Here is a 17,177-nt window from a genome sequence, read left to right on the forward strand (position 1 = left end):
CACATGTTTGTACTGCTAGAACACAAGGATTTCCCCTCGGGGATGAATAAAGTATATCTATCTATCTATCTATCTATCTATCTATCTATCTATCTATCTATCTATCTATCTATCTATCTATCTATCTATCTATCTATCTATCTATCTATCTATCCAACTCTCTATCAACTCGCCGCATGAGGTCGCTGTTGTTACTGTCAGGTCGTGACGTCAATCTGCTGCGACCCTGGCGTGTGCCTCCTTCTCGTGCGTTGAGTCGCACAATAACACTGTGGCGGGCCAAGAGTGAAAGAGTCAACACTTGGTGAAAATGACGATTTGTAACTTTTTCCTTCAGGGCCGCTGTCGTTACGGCGATAACTGTTGGAATGAACATCCGAGGGGAGGAAGCAGAGGAGGTGGAGGAGGTGGTGGTGGTGGAGGAGGTGGAGGAGGAGGAGGAGGAGGAGGATACAACAACAACTACAGCCGCTCCTCTGGTCAGCAACAGCCCCGAGGAGGAGGTGGAGGTAAAACTAACGATGAAATGAGATTAGATTACTCCTACTGCAGTGACGTGTTTCTATAGCACATCTGTTGTGTGGAAACATTTCCCCTTCTGTTCCTCTGCTTTGTTTACTGTCATTTTGATTTCTCGGTTCCTAACCTTAGCGTGGGAACATTTAATGTGAATGTTAAACTTAAACCTCATCTTAAAATAAAAACCGTGAGTGATAAACAGCCAGAACATTAAAAGTTTCCACACAAACGAACATCCCAACTGTCCAAGACTAGATCAGACCTTATAAACTGGAAACTTCAACTTGGTTTTGCAGCAAGACATTTATTTACAATAAAACAAACACAAGAGACACAGCAACAAATACAGAGGGGGGAGGGGAGGTAGGCAAATCAAGTCACAGATTTGGGGGACAAATTCTCAGTTGACCTTACAAGTCAATCAAATATACACAATAACAACTAGAATAGGATGCAGATGAAGACACAACCTCCTTGGAAGGGATCAAAAGCACCAGACAGCTAAACACAATGAGATTTAAGAAATTATAATATATTGTAACACATAAGAGTGTCTGCTGTTAATCAACTCCCAAATATAATGTAGGTCAGGCTACTTTAATTAATGTACGTCAAAATCTCAAAGATATCTTAGGAGAACTTACAGTTTGTACAACACATTCTCTATCCTTACATCCTCACTTCTGATGAGAACACACCAAACACGCACTCAAAAGCTCTGTTGTGGTGCTGTTAAAATGGAGAAACAGAGGAGGAGTCCCTCCTTCACCGTGGACAATCATGCTACCAGTGTGGAGATGGAAGTGCTGCAGTTACAATATGAAGGAAAAGAATGACTGCGGTGGTTTTATCATTTCCTTCACATTGTTTAACTTTGGCATTCGTGCATTTCAGGGTTCGGGAACAAAGTTTGGGTGAATCCTGCCCACCAGAAAGGAAGCTACATCCAGCCTTCATCCTTCTCGTCTCATGGAGGCGACGACTGGGGCCGAGGAGGTCGCGGGGGAACGGACTGGGGTAAAGGGGGAGGAGGAGGGGGGAATGACTGGAGCAGAGGAGGAGGCAGCGGCGGGAATGACTGGGGCAAAGGAGGAGGCGGCGGGGGGAATGACTGGGGCAAAGGAGGAGGCGGTGGGGGTAATGACTGGGGCAAAGGAGGAGGCGGTGGGGGGAATGACTGGGGCAAAGGAGGAGGCGGCGGGGGGAATGACTGGGGCCGAGGAGGAGGAGGGGGGAGAAGAGATAATGTAAAGAGCACCGAATTCAGCTTCTCTCAAAACAGATTTGCTGCGCTCGATAGTCCTAGTACCTTTAACAGGGGGGGAGGAGGAGGAGGAGGAGGAGGAGGAACCGCTGTTGATGAAGATGATGACAAAAAACTGTAAGTCTACTTGTGTTTGACTGAAGGTTCGTCTGCTTTAGAAGTGAATTTAATGTGATGCCTGTGTCATGACCACACAGAGAGATCATTCAGATGGACATGGAGATCTGGGAGAGTTCGCGGCAGTGGTGCCTCTCGTGTTATTCTAACTCCAAGGCACCTTTATCTGGTCGGTATCAATATTCGTGTAATCACATGATTTCTGATGTAATTTGTTACCACAACTCCAGTTGTGCATGACATGTGATTTATATCAATCAACGAGAAATTGTATTTGTATTTTCTCCAGGTTTCACTGATCTCTCTCCAGAAGAGCTCAGGCTGGAGTACTACTCCACAAGAGCCTCGGGGGATCTGCAGAGCTATGTAAGTGAAGTGTTACGCATTAATGTCATTCCTCATGTCCTCAGTCCACTAAGAAAGTCAAGACAGTGCTCTAATATTATCTGTGAATTTAGTGGCGGAACGGTCTGCAAAAATCACAGCTGACACAGCGATATTCAAGATCAGGTTGGATTCGGCTTTCTGCTTGGTTTATTACACTGTATGTGCCTGTAAAGCATCGGGCTCTAGTCGGGTTGGGACACAAAATATAGAATGCCTGTTGGGCTCGGTTAGTTTTCTCACTGCTCGATCGGGCTCATACAGATAATTGTGGCCCGAGCCACACTCTTGTTATTTCTTTGGCCGGTTCTGAATTGTTAGCTAGAGGCTACAAAGACACACAAATTGTTCCGAATGTGCAGTGGCTGCATTCATCAGTTACACAAGTGTGCTGAAACAAAAGGCCTATCCTGAACATTTTATACAAATACGTGCAGCATTACACCTGTGTTCAACTCTTGTCTTCTGTGTGAAAATGATTCCTTTCAATGGGGTTATTGTATTTCAGAATTTTTGTCACATGACCTTTGAATAATCTAGTGTTTGTACAAATGTGTTAAGTCTAACAAACACACGTTTCATGTGTTTAGCTGAACGGAGTCAATCAGCTGCTCAACCAGTGGAGAAGCAGAGTCCAGGAACTGAAGGTTATGAATCCAGCCACCCGCACTGCTTTGGTGAGACACAGACACAGACACACACATACAAACATACACGTACGTACACTCGCAGAACATGTTTTGATCTGAAGTATGTTTACTTACCCTGCAGCTTGCAGAGTTAAACAACCCAACATCTCCGGCATCTTCAAGTGGCTTTGGTTTAGCGACAGCGACCGGATTTGGATCCTCAACGTCTGATTTTGGAAGCAAAGGTGAAGAATAAGAATCGCTCAGTTTTTATAATTTAAAAGCAATTGTTCAACGTTTTAGAAAATACTCATATTTGAATTAAGCCCAGCGCATCAATGCGTTTATGAATTTATAGAATAAAATTCCTCAAACTAGCTTATTATTGTCTTAAATCTCTCTGATGTAGGCTTTGGGGCTCCGGTGCAGGCCAGCAGTATAAGCTTTGCTGCTGCGGGCGGTGGGTTAGCTCCCTCTGCTGCACCATCATCCTCAGGTGGGTTCGGTAGTGCCATAGCAGCTCCGACACAACCGGCCCAAGGATTCGGCTCCTCCTCTGCTCCGTCAGCTTCAGCATTCTCCTTCGCTGCTCAGACCACTGACAAACCAGCAGCCGCTTCAGGATTTGGCTCCGCCTCTGGGTTCAGCTTCTCCTCCACAGCAAACACTGGAGGAGGATTTGGGAGCAGTTTCGGGACAGCATCATCCACTGCAGCAGGAGGCAGCAGCGCTTTTGGACAGATGAGCGGAGGGTTTGGGGCAGCCGCTGCTCCACCTACAGCAGGGGCCAGGCCTGCTGGCGCTGCATCGGACAGTCTGTTTTCACCTGAGAGCAATCTAACTCCGGAGGAACTGAATGAGTTCAAGGCCAAAAGGTTCACGCTCGGTCAGATTCCTTTAAAACCTCCTCCAGCTGACATGCTGGTAGTATGATATGTGGAGAAACTTCACAAAAAAGACATCAATTTATACATTTTCTCTACATAGAGCTTTTGTTAAATCCAAATAACTTAAATGGTTTTAGAATACAGGAAATGTACTAATTTAACAAAATCAACTCTTGCTTTGATTCCTTTTAAGATCTAAGAAGTACAAAACATGTGCAGTCAACCGGATATATATTTTTGAAGTGTCTTCAGTCATAAAATACTATTGCAGGGGTAACAGGATGTGTTGAAATGTGTACTGTTGATGCTGTGAAGCAGTTTTAGCTTCTACCAGATGAACAGTCAACAAAACATTAAATCATGGCAATAAACTTGCATGAAACTCTTGCAACACTTTGGATACGACGCCCTCTTATCTGCAAATGTACTTCACTAAATGCTTGTGAGAGAATTACAATCCGTCTACCAGGGGCGATGCAACATGGAAGGTGAAGCAGGCAATTGTGTGAGGCCCCAAATTTAGGGAGGGGCCGTGTGACTGATTTCTTGAGTCCACAGCAACGAAAAACCCCTTAAACATGTTGATTCAATGTAGCGCCCCCGCAGTTCTTTTCCCCCAAAGTGTCTTGATACACTGCTGCCTTTTACTGACGTACGTAACCTTACATTAATGGAATAGCTTTTGTAAATGTTGTAATTGCACCTCTCAGCCAGGTGAGGGCGCCAAGAGTATTTTATGCAAATAAAACAAAAACAAATGAAGTATAAATAACTGTACTTATGGACTAATTTGTAAAGAAGGGGTTTTCTAAGGATGACCAAATTACATATGTGAGGCAACATTGAAACTGAAATACCGTGAGTTCTCAACCATCTGTCCACAGCAGCTTGTAGGTCTTCATCCAGTGAAAGAGAGGAAAGTGTGAGTGCAAAATGATAATGAACGAATGAGTTATTCAATACGTATTCATTAGGTGTTCACAGGGAGAGGAATACAGCGACAAAGAGATACCAATAAGCTATTCTACTGCTATAGGGGCTGCGGCTCTGCTGACGGGGGCATATTTTCAGCTGACAGTGAGTTTGTGAAATCAGCAAGAGGTGCAAGCGATTGTGTGTGTGTGTCTTAGTGCATATTTTTGAGTCAGATCATCTCAAGGTCCATTTTTCATGTCCCGGTTAGAAGCGCAGTGCACATAGCTAATACAATTTTACACATTCATACAACTGGAATCACATCATCCACTGCCAACAACAGTTTGTAAAATCCTAATTTACCTTCTGCTGTACGTCCCACCCCCTAATGAGCAGATAATACATAAAGAGTTTAATTGATTAATGAATGATTAAAATACAGACTCATAAAAAGGGATAATTTCAGTAAAACATTTATAAATGTTGAATCCATCTATAGTGATTAACAGGAAATAAGCAGCAGCTCTAATCACCGACTGCTGCAGCATTAAATCTGCCTGTGTTTATGTTATGTGTTCTCGAGCTGCACTGATCAGAGCACATTCAAAGTGAGGGATGAGCCTTTAGACGCCTGCATACACACATACACACAGCTAAATGAAATGTTTTACATGCTCTGGAGTGCATTAAGACAATTAAATCATATTAAAGATATCTGATCTGTTGTGTTAAATAGGGAGAATTGTTTATTCGTGAATGCCGTTATTTCCTCCTCCCTACCTCCAGGGGACTGCTGGGTACTCACAGGGGGGAGAAATGACATTTGAGTTGAAACAGACACACACACACACACACACACACACACACACACACACACACACACACACACCTCTTTCATGTACTGTACACTTGTCTCCTTCCCGTCCCCAACCTGCCCCACCTTCCTGTAAAATCACAAAATACACTGTAATTCAATAGACTCTGACCTGACTCCAGCCACATTCACCAGACACACGGTGTATAATGTGCTCTAATACATTTAACACACATTTCCATAGGGGGAAACAGGGCTGTCCATCTTGTTTATTCCCGATTTAGACCATGTACTGCAGCTGTGTATGTATGTCGAGCTGGGAGCGGATCAATCCTTTGAATTATAACTCCTGCCTGCAGCTATTGAAATTCCTCCTCCCTGATCAGCATTTTTTTTATGACACACTGCTTAAATGCACATTGTGTTCATTGCTACAACACGGCCATCGTGGTCACCAATCAGCTGATGACAGCAACAGATGCTCCTTTCACAGCTTCAACCCCACCACCCCCTCTCTCTGCAGAATGCCAATGAGCCGATTCGGATTCAGTGCCAGGTTTTAATGTTTGATGGGGGGGGGGGGGATGCTGATTCCAGTCGACCCTCCTTACTGTTGCAACAGAGAAACCAGGCTTAGTAATTGGAACAATGACTCCCGCGGTAGAATTGATTGTGTTGGCCCACAGCGGCTCGCCTATGGGAAACAGAGCATTGATCCAAGGCTGATTTATGCCTATTTGAGTGGCTTGTTGCATGGGAGACTGAGTGGCACATATTTCACCTGGAAGGGTAAGGAGCTGGGTTTCTGGGCTGTGCGTTCATGGGTTCACATCAGGACCAGGGCACCGTGTTCGTCCTCTGACAGTAATAACATGCTGTGTTGGGTAAACATTGTCAGGGCAGAGAATATATGCACTGTGTTTGAGAGCAGACCAGGGTGAGGCCTGGATCATTTGAACTTAAGTGGCTCTAAGTGGCACTGAGAGGCTGGACAGAAATCACGTTACATTGCATCCATTACATTCATTTTATCTGCGTGCAGAACCCGCTGCATGAGCAGAGGAGAAAGAAAGCGAGGAAGCAGTGTCTGTGCAAATGCATCAACCTGCAGAGGACTGTGTTTAAATGTAATTAATATATATATTTTTTTCAATTGCATTTTTGCATTGCCTTGCAGTGGTGACCAAGCAACAACCAACACAATGTAAGGTCTGTTTTTTCTTGATCAAGTTTTAAGTGTGATGTGTCTTATAGAAGACACATTTTAGAACATGAAACAAGAGAGTGAATATTATTTCCACACGATAGAAGTTGCCAACCACCAGTAGATATTAGCAATAACCAGCAGATGTTAGGGTCATTTCATCAGTTATACACTTTAGCGTCATTATGAGCTTCTGCCTTTAAATCACAAGACACCCTCTGCTAATGCAGGCCCACCACAGGCTGCTCAGACCTGGGTGTGTGTCCCTACGTCTTGGGGCCCAGTTGGGGTCTTTCCTCCTGATCCTAGAGTCATTGGCTGCAGGGTCCCTGACGCTACTTTCTTTATTACTATGGAAATATTGCAGAGACGTGTCAATGTGTTGTTTAAACAAATAAATACACACATTTTGTTTACAGTCTCCATTTTCCCACCTTCTGAAAACACATGAGCGCACCAGAGTCGTAAAAAGGACTTCACAACTTTAACCGTAGCTGTTATATTTATCAGAGGGTTTCATGCATGAGCAAGAAGCCAAATCAGAGAACGCAGCCTCATTCCTCCATCTTTCCCAGACACAAAGAGGAGATGAGCTCTGCAGGATTTACGCATGTAAATCCTTGCCTCACATGGCCACACGTGGTCGCTGTTTGCCACACCGACTGACAACACCTAATACTCCCTCCGCTCCCCCCCCCTCCCCTCTCCCCCCCTCCCTCTCTCCACAGCAGCGCGCCTCGCTCGGATGCAGTGTGAGCAGCAGCAGCACCAAGCGCAGGAGCAGCCGGACAGCGCGCGCGCACGTACACTTAAAACACCAGCACCGCAACGATACAAGCCGAACGATGACATTCACGCAGAGACGACACACACCAACAGTTATTTGACAACTTCCGACACCCCGCACCTTCACCTCGCCGTTCCTCCTGCAAGAGGTGAGTGCAAAGATCCCCTCTCTGTGCTTTTTGCTGCAGGGGCTCAAAATGCTTACATTTGTGCACAGGGCGATGCATGAATGATGTGGATCGATGCTTTTTTTTTTTTTTTTTTTTTAATCATGCAACCAGCAGAAGAGCAGGTGATCAGTGAAAACAGTGAGGAGCGTGCATGGTCAAATCTAGGTGCAGTCGTGTGAACGTGTCTTTATTGTGACAACGCACGAGCTCAGAGGTGCTGAGCAGATCATTCCGATCAGCTGGAGAGACTTGCTTCACTCTCACACTCCAACATCCTGCACTTGGCTTTGGTAAATAATAGCTGTCCGCTTCCAGGTTAATGTCTTCGCCCTCTCATGAACTGTTTAAAGGCACTGATGTGGTGGTTTGACCAGATAATATGCATTAATGCTGTATGGATGGATTGCAATATGACATAAATACTCACCCAAAGACAATCCTAAAGGAGTTTTCTAACAATGTTGCTTTAGAAAACTAGCTGCCTCTATTAATTTGGCTGTGTTGAGTGGAAGTTCAGGCATGTATGATGTCAAAACAAAAAACAAACCAAAAAACCCCCCACACTTCTCACTGTCTCATTAAATTCAATTCATTATTCAATTATTCAATATGACCTTTAGTATTTTGCACTTTTAGCTCAATGCAACCAAACAGAGTTGCATTGTTTTTGATTGTGTTACTGCTTTTGTTGTGCTATAGTCAGCACTGTCCTCTCACAGCAAGACGGCCTCTGGTTTGAGCCCCAGTTCAGCCGGGGTCTTTCCGTGTGCAGTTTGCATGTTCTCTCTGTGGGTGAGGTCAATTTGAGACTCTAAATTGTTCTTGTGAGTGTGAATGGTTATTTGTATGTTGGCCCCTGAGGAGCAGAAGCGGTGTCGATGATCGATGGATGTTTTTGTAGTTTTTACTCAGCACACACTGAATCTTTTTGTCTTCTTTTACTGGCTCAAAATCAAATTGCAAGTTATATTGTAAGTGTGTTGGCACTGTTGGAGGCTTTATAGGGGCCAATGGTGTAAAATAATGGGCCCCAGGACAAGTCTGTGCTGAACTGCCACCCTGCTTCTGTTTGTTTGTGTGACAGGAGGGACTGTGGGGTACAGAGAACCAGCATATTTCGTAATTTTCTGTCTTCTGCCAGCGCTCAGGTCAGGCCAAGTGCACGCTGAGGTGTGAGATTCTATCACATGGCTGCACGCGCATGTATGTACGCACACAGACACGATGACATCCGGGTCTGCGCCTCGAACTGTGCTCCCCACCTGTGCTGTGAGGGGCACAAACCAGCCACATGGCTCCAGAGCTCCTGTGTTTATAGGCTTGTGTGTTTTTATCTGAGTCTATCTAAGGAAATCTGACAATCTTAAAACTGTGTGTAGTTGTTAGTGTACAGGGTGTGAACTGAAGTGAAGGAGTGGACCCTCTTTGGCCCTGTGTAAAAGAAGAAAGAGAATAATCATCCACGTGCTTAACTCTTGAAATCCTCGTCTGACTCACAGTTGATCCCCCGAATAATCCACTGAAACAGAATTGAGATGGTTAAAGCTGGAAAGAGACTCAACGCTGTGGTTCTGAAAGCTGCGTTCCTGCGTCTCCATTTGCACTTAAGAGTCCTGTATATATATAAGCGGAAGCCATTTTCCACAGATTCTGCATTCTATACCAGCAGAGAAGATGGAGAAAAAAAAATACTGTCATACAATTTTAAATCCTCAAACAGCCGCAACGCTGCTCACAAGTGTGTTTATGAAGTATTCATGTGCTTGTGTCAAAGTGTAGTTCCACGTTCAGCAGGGTGTGGCCGACACGCAGCTTTGAGGTGTGTGGCACAGAAGTTCAGAGGCCAGACACATTCCTGCTTTCCTTAAATATCCACAAGGTTGAAATATCTGTGCGTAAGTGGGTGCGTGTGTGTGTTTGAGTCTCAGTTGTATAGAGAGAGATGCGTCAGATAGTATCAGATAAGCTGGATACTCCAAAAGCCAGCCGGGCCGTTATGCACTGTATCATCTTTCATCAAAGAGCATCTGCTCACACGCACGTGCACACACGCTACGCAAAACTGGTAGCTGGAAAGGGCAAAGGCAAAGTCTAGTGCAGGAACACACACACACACACACACACACACACACACAAAACACAAGCACTGATACATCTGACCACACTTCAGATCTGTGGCTCCTCCTGGTTCTTTTTTGAAATGAAAATGAAATGAAAACAACCAAGGGGCAGAGCAGACACTCACAGTAACGAGCAGGCTCCAGTGTATGTGTGTGTGTGCGTGCATCTTTTATATATGTGTGCACTTGTGGACAACCATTTGTAACGCACAATTCACTGGCCAGCTGGTATGTGATAGATTTACAACGGATGGCGATGTCGGGGTTGCGCCTCACTTCCCGCTACATGCTGGATTTGCTAATGGAACACAAAAGTCTTGTTCGAGATCAATTTGCACAATCACATCCAGACATGTTCACATGCATGTGGACCTCAATATACTTTTCGTATTTGTCAGGTGATCGTCTGGTCGAATGCCAGGGGTGTGCATTATCCAAGCAACACTGTTCTGTGCAACAGCACTCCTCAAACAAAAATCAATGCCACTCCACACCTGATATGTGTTTGAAGCTGCTGCAGGGGCAAAGGTGACCTCCATCATGTGCATGTGTGAACACATTTCAGGGAGACAAAAGTCGGCAGTTCACATGATCTTGGACTCAATGAAAATGACCGATTGATGTACTTGTGCGATATTTATGAAATGTAAATCTCCCATTAAATATCTAGTGTGTAAAATTTAGGTGAAAGGGATGTATTGGCAGAATTTGAATATAAAATAATAAGTTAAACTGTAGAGACTGTTGTTTTCTTTACCCTAGAATGAGCCCTTTATGTTTAAATACTTTATATTTACATCAGGAGCAACTGAAGACTACCACAGGCTATCTTTTATGTTTAGAAGAGGAGGGTAAGGTGCAGGGTATTCAGCTACAATATGCAACATCACCACTAGATGTCTCTAAATTCTTCACACTAAACCTTTAAACCAGGACAACAATACTCACACTATTGACTTTTATATAAAAAGACATTATTTCAATAATACTGTTGTTTACACAGACAGTTTACATGCGACGTCCAGGAGTTGATATCTGTCATACATGTCCATGCAGAAAAACACTGCAGATTATTAACGTTATTTACTTAGCAGGTTACAAAGTGCTTTACAAGACAAAATAATAAAAACTCTTTAAATGTCAAGCAATCATTAATCAATAAAAGCAAAATAAAACAAATGCTTAAACTGAACAATATAAGATAATTGGAATCATCAAATGAAATAAAGACATAAATGCCTATGTAATATGACGGAATGTCTAAATTTGATAAAATTATGACCTTATTCAGGTGAAGGAAGTCAGAAAAGTCTGTTTACATGTCTTACTATCAAATATTAAAACTACAAACAGACTGAGAAGGTATCCATGTAGATCATAATAATAAATAATATTAATATTAATCATAAACAGTGAAATGAAAGTGCATCTATAGAGATTTTTGTAAAGAAAAGAGATGTGACAATAATTAGGAGACACCTCACTATCTCTACATATCAAACTGTCTCCAGCTATGTTGAGGTAAATGCATGACAGTCCTGATCTGTTTAAATTTTCCCTCTCTGGACTGAAGTCATTCCATAAGAAATATGACTCAGTAAGTCTTTTTTGAATTTAGACAACATAATTGCATATTAAGTCTTACGATATTATACTATCATTTTACACATTCAGACTAGCGATAGTTACACACTATATGTATCTGTGTGTCAAATCAGCCAAACACGCAAGCACCCCAAAAATTAGGTCATGTATAAAAGCCTACGATAGAGGTCCTAAAAACATAAGCAGGCAGAGAGATAAATATACAGCTCTTATCTCGTCCTCTCGCAGGATCTGACTATGATCCAATGCACACATCCCTTCCAGAGGTTTAGGGGTAAATAAGAGAGAAAGGCCTGTGCTGGTTGAACCCGACAGTGTCCCTACAGGCCTGTTGCAACATCTCCCTCACAGCAGATCACTACCCAAGCTGGGACATGGCGATGCGGGTATGGTAAACGGGGTGAGTTCCTGTGTGGTTCTCTGCCCCAGGCCGGGCCACCAGCATCACAGGTGAGATGGAGAAATGTGGGGGCTGTTGAGGGGTAGCGAGGGAGACGTCACCGACCACATTAGCCACCAGAGAAAGCAGGCCATGAGTCAGGAAAGCTTGCAGTCTCATCCATCACGGCCCTCTTAACCCACTTTCCTTCCAGTCCAGCAACTCTGGCTTTTTATTTTTCTATTTTCTGCTGGCGCTCTCCATCCCCCTGCTGCTGACAGGGTAACTTCACCATCCAGAGGGCCGAACGAGAACTTGTTCGGTGCCCGACAGATGTGGTGAGAGATGAGACAGTCCGGAATTGAACTTCTCCCTCCAAACAACTTTTTACATTTGAAGAAAATAAATAAAATGGTTAAACAGGAGTTTGTTTAGTCTGCGTGTGCCTGCGGGGAGAGAAAGTAGATAACACAGTGACATGTTGTGTCTCATTTTCACACCAGATTTCCCACGGTGTTGTGCAGCAAAACTCTGTGAGTCTCTGCGAGCTGCAGAGACTGCTGAGGGGTGATAAGTGATATGAGAGAGGTCTCACTTCTCCAAAAGGCTGTTGGCTTAAATCCTGGATCTGGTATTTGATTCACTGCTGAGATGAAAACACTCTGTTGCGAGCTCAGCTGTGGACGGATTAGTGTGGAATACAGGGGGGAGCAGGGGGATGAGTGAATGAACATTTTAAATGATACTGCGCTGGATGGTGATTTGATGGTTATCGGTGTGTGTGGTTTCATGCCCGTATTTAGTAAGATATTTTCATGTAATGTTATTCCTGCAAACACAGAACCACCGACTTCCCAAAAGTCTTTGTGATTCCTTTACTGTATGTCTGGTCATGAACTAACATCCTTTGAACAAAAAGGAGTGGAGGGTAAAACTTGCTCAGCTCCATTCATGTACAATGTGGAGAGAGCCTTAATAATTGTAGTGTAGCACATCTCAGGTTTCATGTGCATGATTGTACATTACAGGCCACGCACAAGGGTAATTACTGAGATCTCGAAATTGCAGATCCAATATGGGAAGAAACACGAGCAGTCAGAAGATCAAGCTCTCGTGGTAACCAAACTTATTTTCAAATTAGGAGTCGTAAAAATCCACCATTTTACAGGCTGAACTGGCAAGCTCAGTTCTGACTTATTATACTTGTAAAGTTTTCATAAGAAAGTAAGTAGGTCAGTACATTAATGGTGGACACATTTTTGGTTTGACCTTCAAATGAAGTGGTTTACATAAACCACCATCAAAATGTAATTGGCCCATGTGAGGTTGTTAAAAATGTAGAGCAGTTTAGATAAAATACTTTAGTACTTATTGAGTTAGGCTTAGTTCCTTTTTAATGACAAAACAAATGTTATCATGCTTGCACATAAAATGTACCTTAAAGGTCCTAATAGCATTTGCCATCTGGCTCCAATTGACATCGGAGCATAGTAGTGTTGGTATCCAGGATATTTAGGCTAAAGTGAAGACACTCCTTGTCCATATTTATATACAGTCTGTGTCTATATCGAGGGATAAATTGGTGTTGCAAGATGGGGCAGGTCAGGACTAGATGGTTAATGTGCTAACTTCAGTACGTGCAGTATCTCTGCAACATAATACCAGAGATGTTACGATGGAGGAGACAAACCAAATCCTGAACAGACTAATCTGTAACATCAAACATTCAGAAAACAGTATTTACAATCTGACTTGAGAAAAACTGAGGACCTGTCCCTCTGTTTACTGCTTCGTCACTGGTCACAACTGCATGCTGCACATTATAATTGAATAATTAATTGAACAGCATATTGCATCTTTTAACATCCTGAAAGAGGCTAATTTGACCTGTATTTGTAGCTCTGATAGAGGAAGTGTAAACCTCTGCTTCCCTGCCAAAGCTCATTCAGCATGATTCAGCAGCCATTTGTGTTGAAACATGGTGTAACTGATCGGATTTATGTCCGCCGTCACAGGGTGATGTCAAAGCAGTGACACAACGACTCACCTCATTAAAGATTTTATTGGATAAAAAGGTGATTGGGTCGATGGGAGAGGCAAAGCGAAGCTCCTCGTCAACTCCGCTTTTTGTTCATTTCACAGCTATTAGCATGTGATTCAGATTTGTGTGCGTGTTCGCCGGCCGTATTATTGCTCTGCAGAGTGTGAAATAGGAAATTTGTGAATATTTAATGGTGCTGTGAGTGTATCTGGTCAATTTGTGTATGATACACTGAACTCTCTCATTTAACGTGACGCTAAAATCCAAAATCTATGTCAGAGTGTTTTTACAGAAGATTTGGATGTTAATTCAAGTCCATCAGCCAAGACGGTGTCAGCGCTCTCCGTCACTCAATGTTATGGCTCTTTCTTCTGCCACACTCTGGCACGTACATTCAGTGCGGCATATGTGTGTTTGCACTACGGTGGGTTTCGCTGTGTGGGATTTTGTATGTGTGATCCATTTGGCTCTCAGTCATCCCACAGCCTGGCATTCTCACTGTCCTCTGTGTGTGCGGCATAGTGGCAAAACCCACCGTCTGTTTTCTCACTTCAGAGCCCCCCTTATGATCAGAGAGAAGCATCCGACACGCATACACACACACATGCACATATACACAACAACACCAGGCCAAACACAATGCAGCAGGCGCTGGGCAGACACACACAATGTCATAACCTGGGATGTTTCCATGGTAGCCTCAGCAGGAAGTGCATTACATCTCCTGTCTGTCCTTGCACACTGCCGGTGGGATTGTTTTTCATGTATTTCTTTAATGTAAAATGTAAAAACAGGATCTGTTATTAGAATGTAAATATCCTAGACCTATGAACTGTGATAACCTCATTAATTTGATCTTTTCAAACCTGTCCCTTTGTCGTTCGGACACCTTTTCTTCAGAGAGATCTACCATCGAGTTTTTCAGCTTTTATTGATCATTTTCAAAACACTGCTTCTTCACATGTACCATATATTGCATGTTTTGCATCCTGTAGTTTAGATTTTGATGCAAATTACCTGAGAAAATGACAGAAGCACATCTTGGCCTGTTGGAAAAATATCAGCTCCTTAAAGGTACTATATGTAAATCCGGTTGCTAGGTGTCCTTCAATCAAGACAATAACAAAATGCCTAGTTTGATGATGACTACCTGACTCGACTCAGGCGTGAATCGAGGTGATGTATTAAAATGTTGTCTACCGAGTGAATGGCAATGATTAATCATGATCCATTACCAATAGTTACCAAAAGAAACAGTGTAAGGTAATGTTTCTGGACACACAGCCACTTCATGATAAACACTTGATCCTCATGTCTCGAGATCTCATTTAATATGATACAATGCTGATTCTTTTAAATAGCTGATGACATGTGGCCGATGACAAATTGCAGACCTAAAACTGCTGACATATATTTTTATGTATTTGTTTATTTGTGACTCAGCTCAGTTCACTCTCTGCTGTCCCACATAGGAAATTTGGCACCAGCCAAAGGCTGTTGGCAAATACGCATCAAAATTGACTGATCCTAAAACGAACAGTAAAAATAATAAATTTGAAAAAAATAATGTAATCAATAGATAAATACAAATTTGAAATGGGTCAAACCAATAAATAGGTAGATAAAATGAGAATAGGAGACTTCACTGTTTATGATCAGATTTATAAATGATGTATGAGCTGGGCTTCATGTTGTTCTGACAACACCCACAGTGTTTCTTTCCTTCTTTACTTTCCAGCTAAACTGTAGGTTAATTAACAGACCAGCAGTGTCGGTGTGGCCTGTTTGAGAGAGCTGCTTTAAAGAAAGGCCATTAATGGATCGCTCAGCCATATCTTTATGGGACAGACTGAAAAGGGAAGATAATGTTTTCTCTCCTGTGCTCCTCTGCATCAGTTTACGAGTACGTTATATGGAGTGTGGAGAGTCGAACTTGGCTGAGGGGCCATCAGAGATATTATTCAGAAGGACCATGCTCATACACATGAGACGTTAGACTCAGTCACATGTTACTCAGAAAATCTCACAGGTGAAAAACTCTCAACAATATTGCGATCAGGAAGTTGGATTTCATTAGACTGGATACAAAGATGGATGACACGTCTCCACTTCCTCCCACTATCCAGAAATGAAGCCAAAATATCCTGGATACGAACGCCATCATCTTGGGCATTTTGGAGCCAGAGTCTGCACAGACAGTAGCGATTACGGCATGGAGCCCCGGTAGCGTGGTCCCATCAATACAAGTGCTCAACCAATCATGAGTCAGTCTCAGCTGTCAATCATAAAGTTTCACCTCGTTTTTTTTTATAGCATTAAAAAAATAATTAAAACCAATTTCCCTATAGAAAAATTTAAGGACACAGTTTTTGAGAAATTTGTATTTGACTTGGACTTCTTGGCCCTACCGCTAACATGAGGAGGCGGGATTTATGACCTATACTCCAGCCAGACACCAGGGGACAATCAAGCCGCTTTGGCTTCACTTTTGGGATGCTTGTCTCAGTTGTTATCACTGTCATGTTCTTCTCCTTCATTATTCCTCACAGATCAGACCGCGGCTTCCTGCAGTGCTTTTCTGCGTCCGTTCATTATGAAACATCCTATCCTCCCAAGTCTCTCCTCCTTCCCTCTTTCCTCACCGCTCCCTCATTCTTCTCTGTCCTTGCGCCTCTCTGAAAGCAGACATTTTATTCTGAATGTCTCCCGTCTATTCCCCCCCCATCCTCATTTTTCTACCGCTCTTCTCGCTGTGTGTTCAAAGCACAGAGGCCCCCCTAGAGAGCTGGAGAGAGAGTGCAAACGGGCTGGAAGAGAAAAGAGAGGGAGGAGAGAGCAAGGAAGCGGAATAGGACAGCGGAAGGAAATAAGGATACATTGGTTCACCTGAATTTTAGGTTTCAAGCCCGAACATCCCCCTTTTCCCCTCCAGTCTTTCCCCTCATGCCTATAAACAAATGTCACTGCAGCACCTCTGTACAAAGCATGACCGCCCCCCCCCCCCCCCCCCCCCCCTACAAAATGCCAAGATGTACCCTTTGCTTCCTGACTTCATAATTCCTCAATAGCATTTGGTTATTGTAGTAAGAGTGAATGCATTGCTTCACTAAGTGCTGGTGGGGAAAGGGCTTTTGAACAGTAAGCATAAAAATGGCTGTGGTGGTGTGACAAAGCAGCACAGTGATGGTGATTCACTGAGACGTCTGAAGCACAGCACATTTACATTTGGCTCTTCAAAGACGTATTAAGGGCAACTTCACTGTACTTGTATTATTTATGATTTCCATCCTCGGCATTGAGTGTTTCAGTAGCGTGATGCATTCGTGCATCGTTCCATGCTATC

At 43.3% G+C, this 17,177-nt stretch overlaps 2 protein-coding genes across 2 annotated transcripts in view; both read left to right on the forward strand.

Annotated features, from left to right (window-relative positions):
* Nucleotides 1-239: 239 nt before the first annotated feature.
* nup42 (nucleoporin 42) lies at nt 240-4,569 on the forward strand. Its single transcript, XM_069516778.1, has 7 exons — nt 240-509; nt 1,414-1,900; nt 1,981-2,069; nt 2,190-2,266; nt 2,875-2,961; nt 3,056-3,158; nt 3,323-4,569. Exons 1-7 carry the CDS (start codon nt 311-313, stop codon nt 3,844-3,846), a joined length of 1,566 nt encoding a protein of 521 aa, XP_069372879.1. The 5' UTR covers nt 240-310; the 3' UTR covers nt 3,847-4,569.
* Nucleotides 4,570-7,526: 2,957 nt separating this feature from the next.
* rims3 (regulating synaptic membrane exocytosis 3) overlaps nt 7,527-17,177 on the forward strand; it is a 32,910-nt gene continuing 23,259 nt past the window's right edge. The window contains exon 1 of the mRNA XM_069516059.1: nt 7,527-7,668. The gene's annotated coding sequence lies outside the window, so the exon portion shown is untranslated. The remainder of the gene's footprint in view (nt 7,669-17,177) is intronic.

The sequence above is a fragment of the Paralichthys olivaceus genome, chromosome 20 (assembly GCF_024713975.1).
Source record: "Paralichthys olivaceus isolate ysfri-2021 chromosome 20, ASM2471397v2, whole genome shotgun sequence".
Classification (NCBI taxonomy): domain Eukaryota; kingdom Metazoa; phylum Chordata; class Actinopteri; order Pleuronectiformes; family Paralichthyidae; genus Paralichthys; species Paralichthys olivaceus.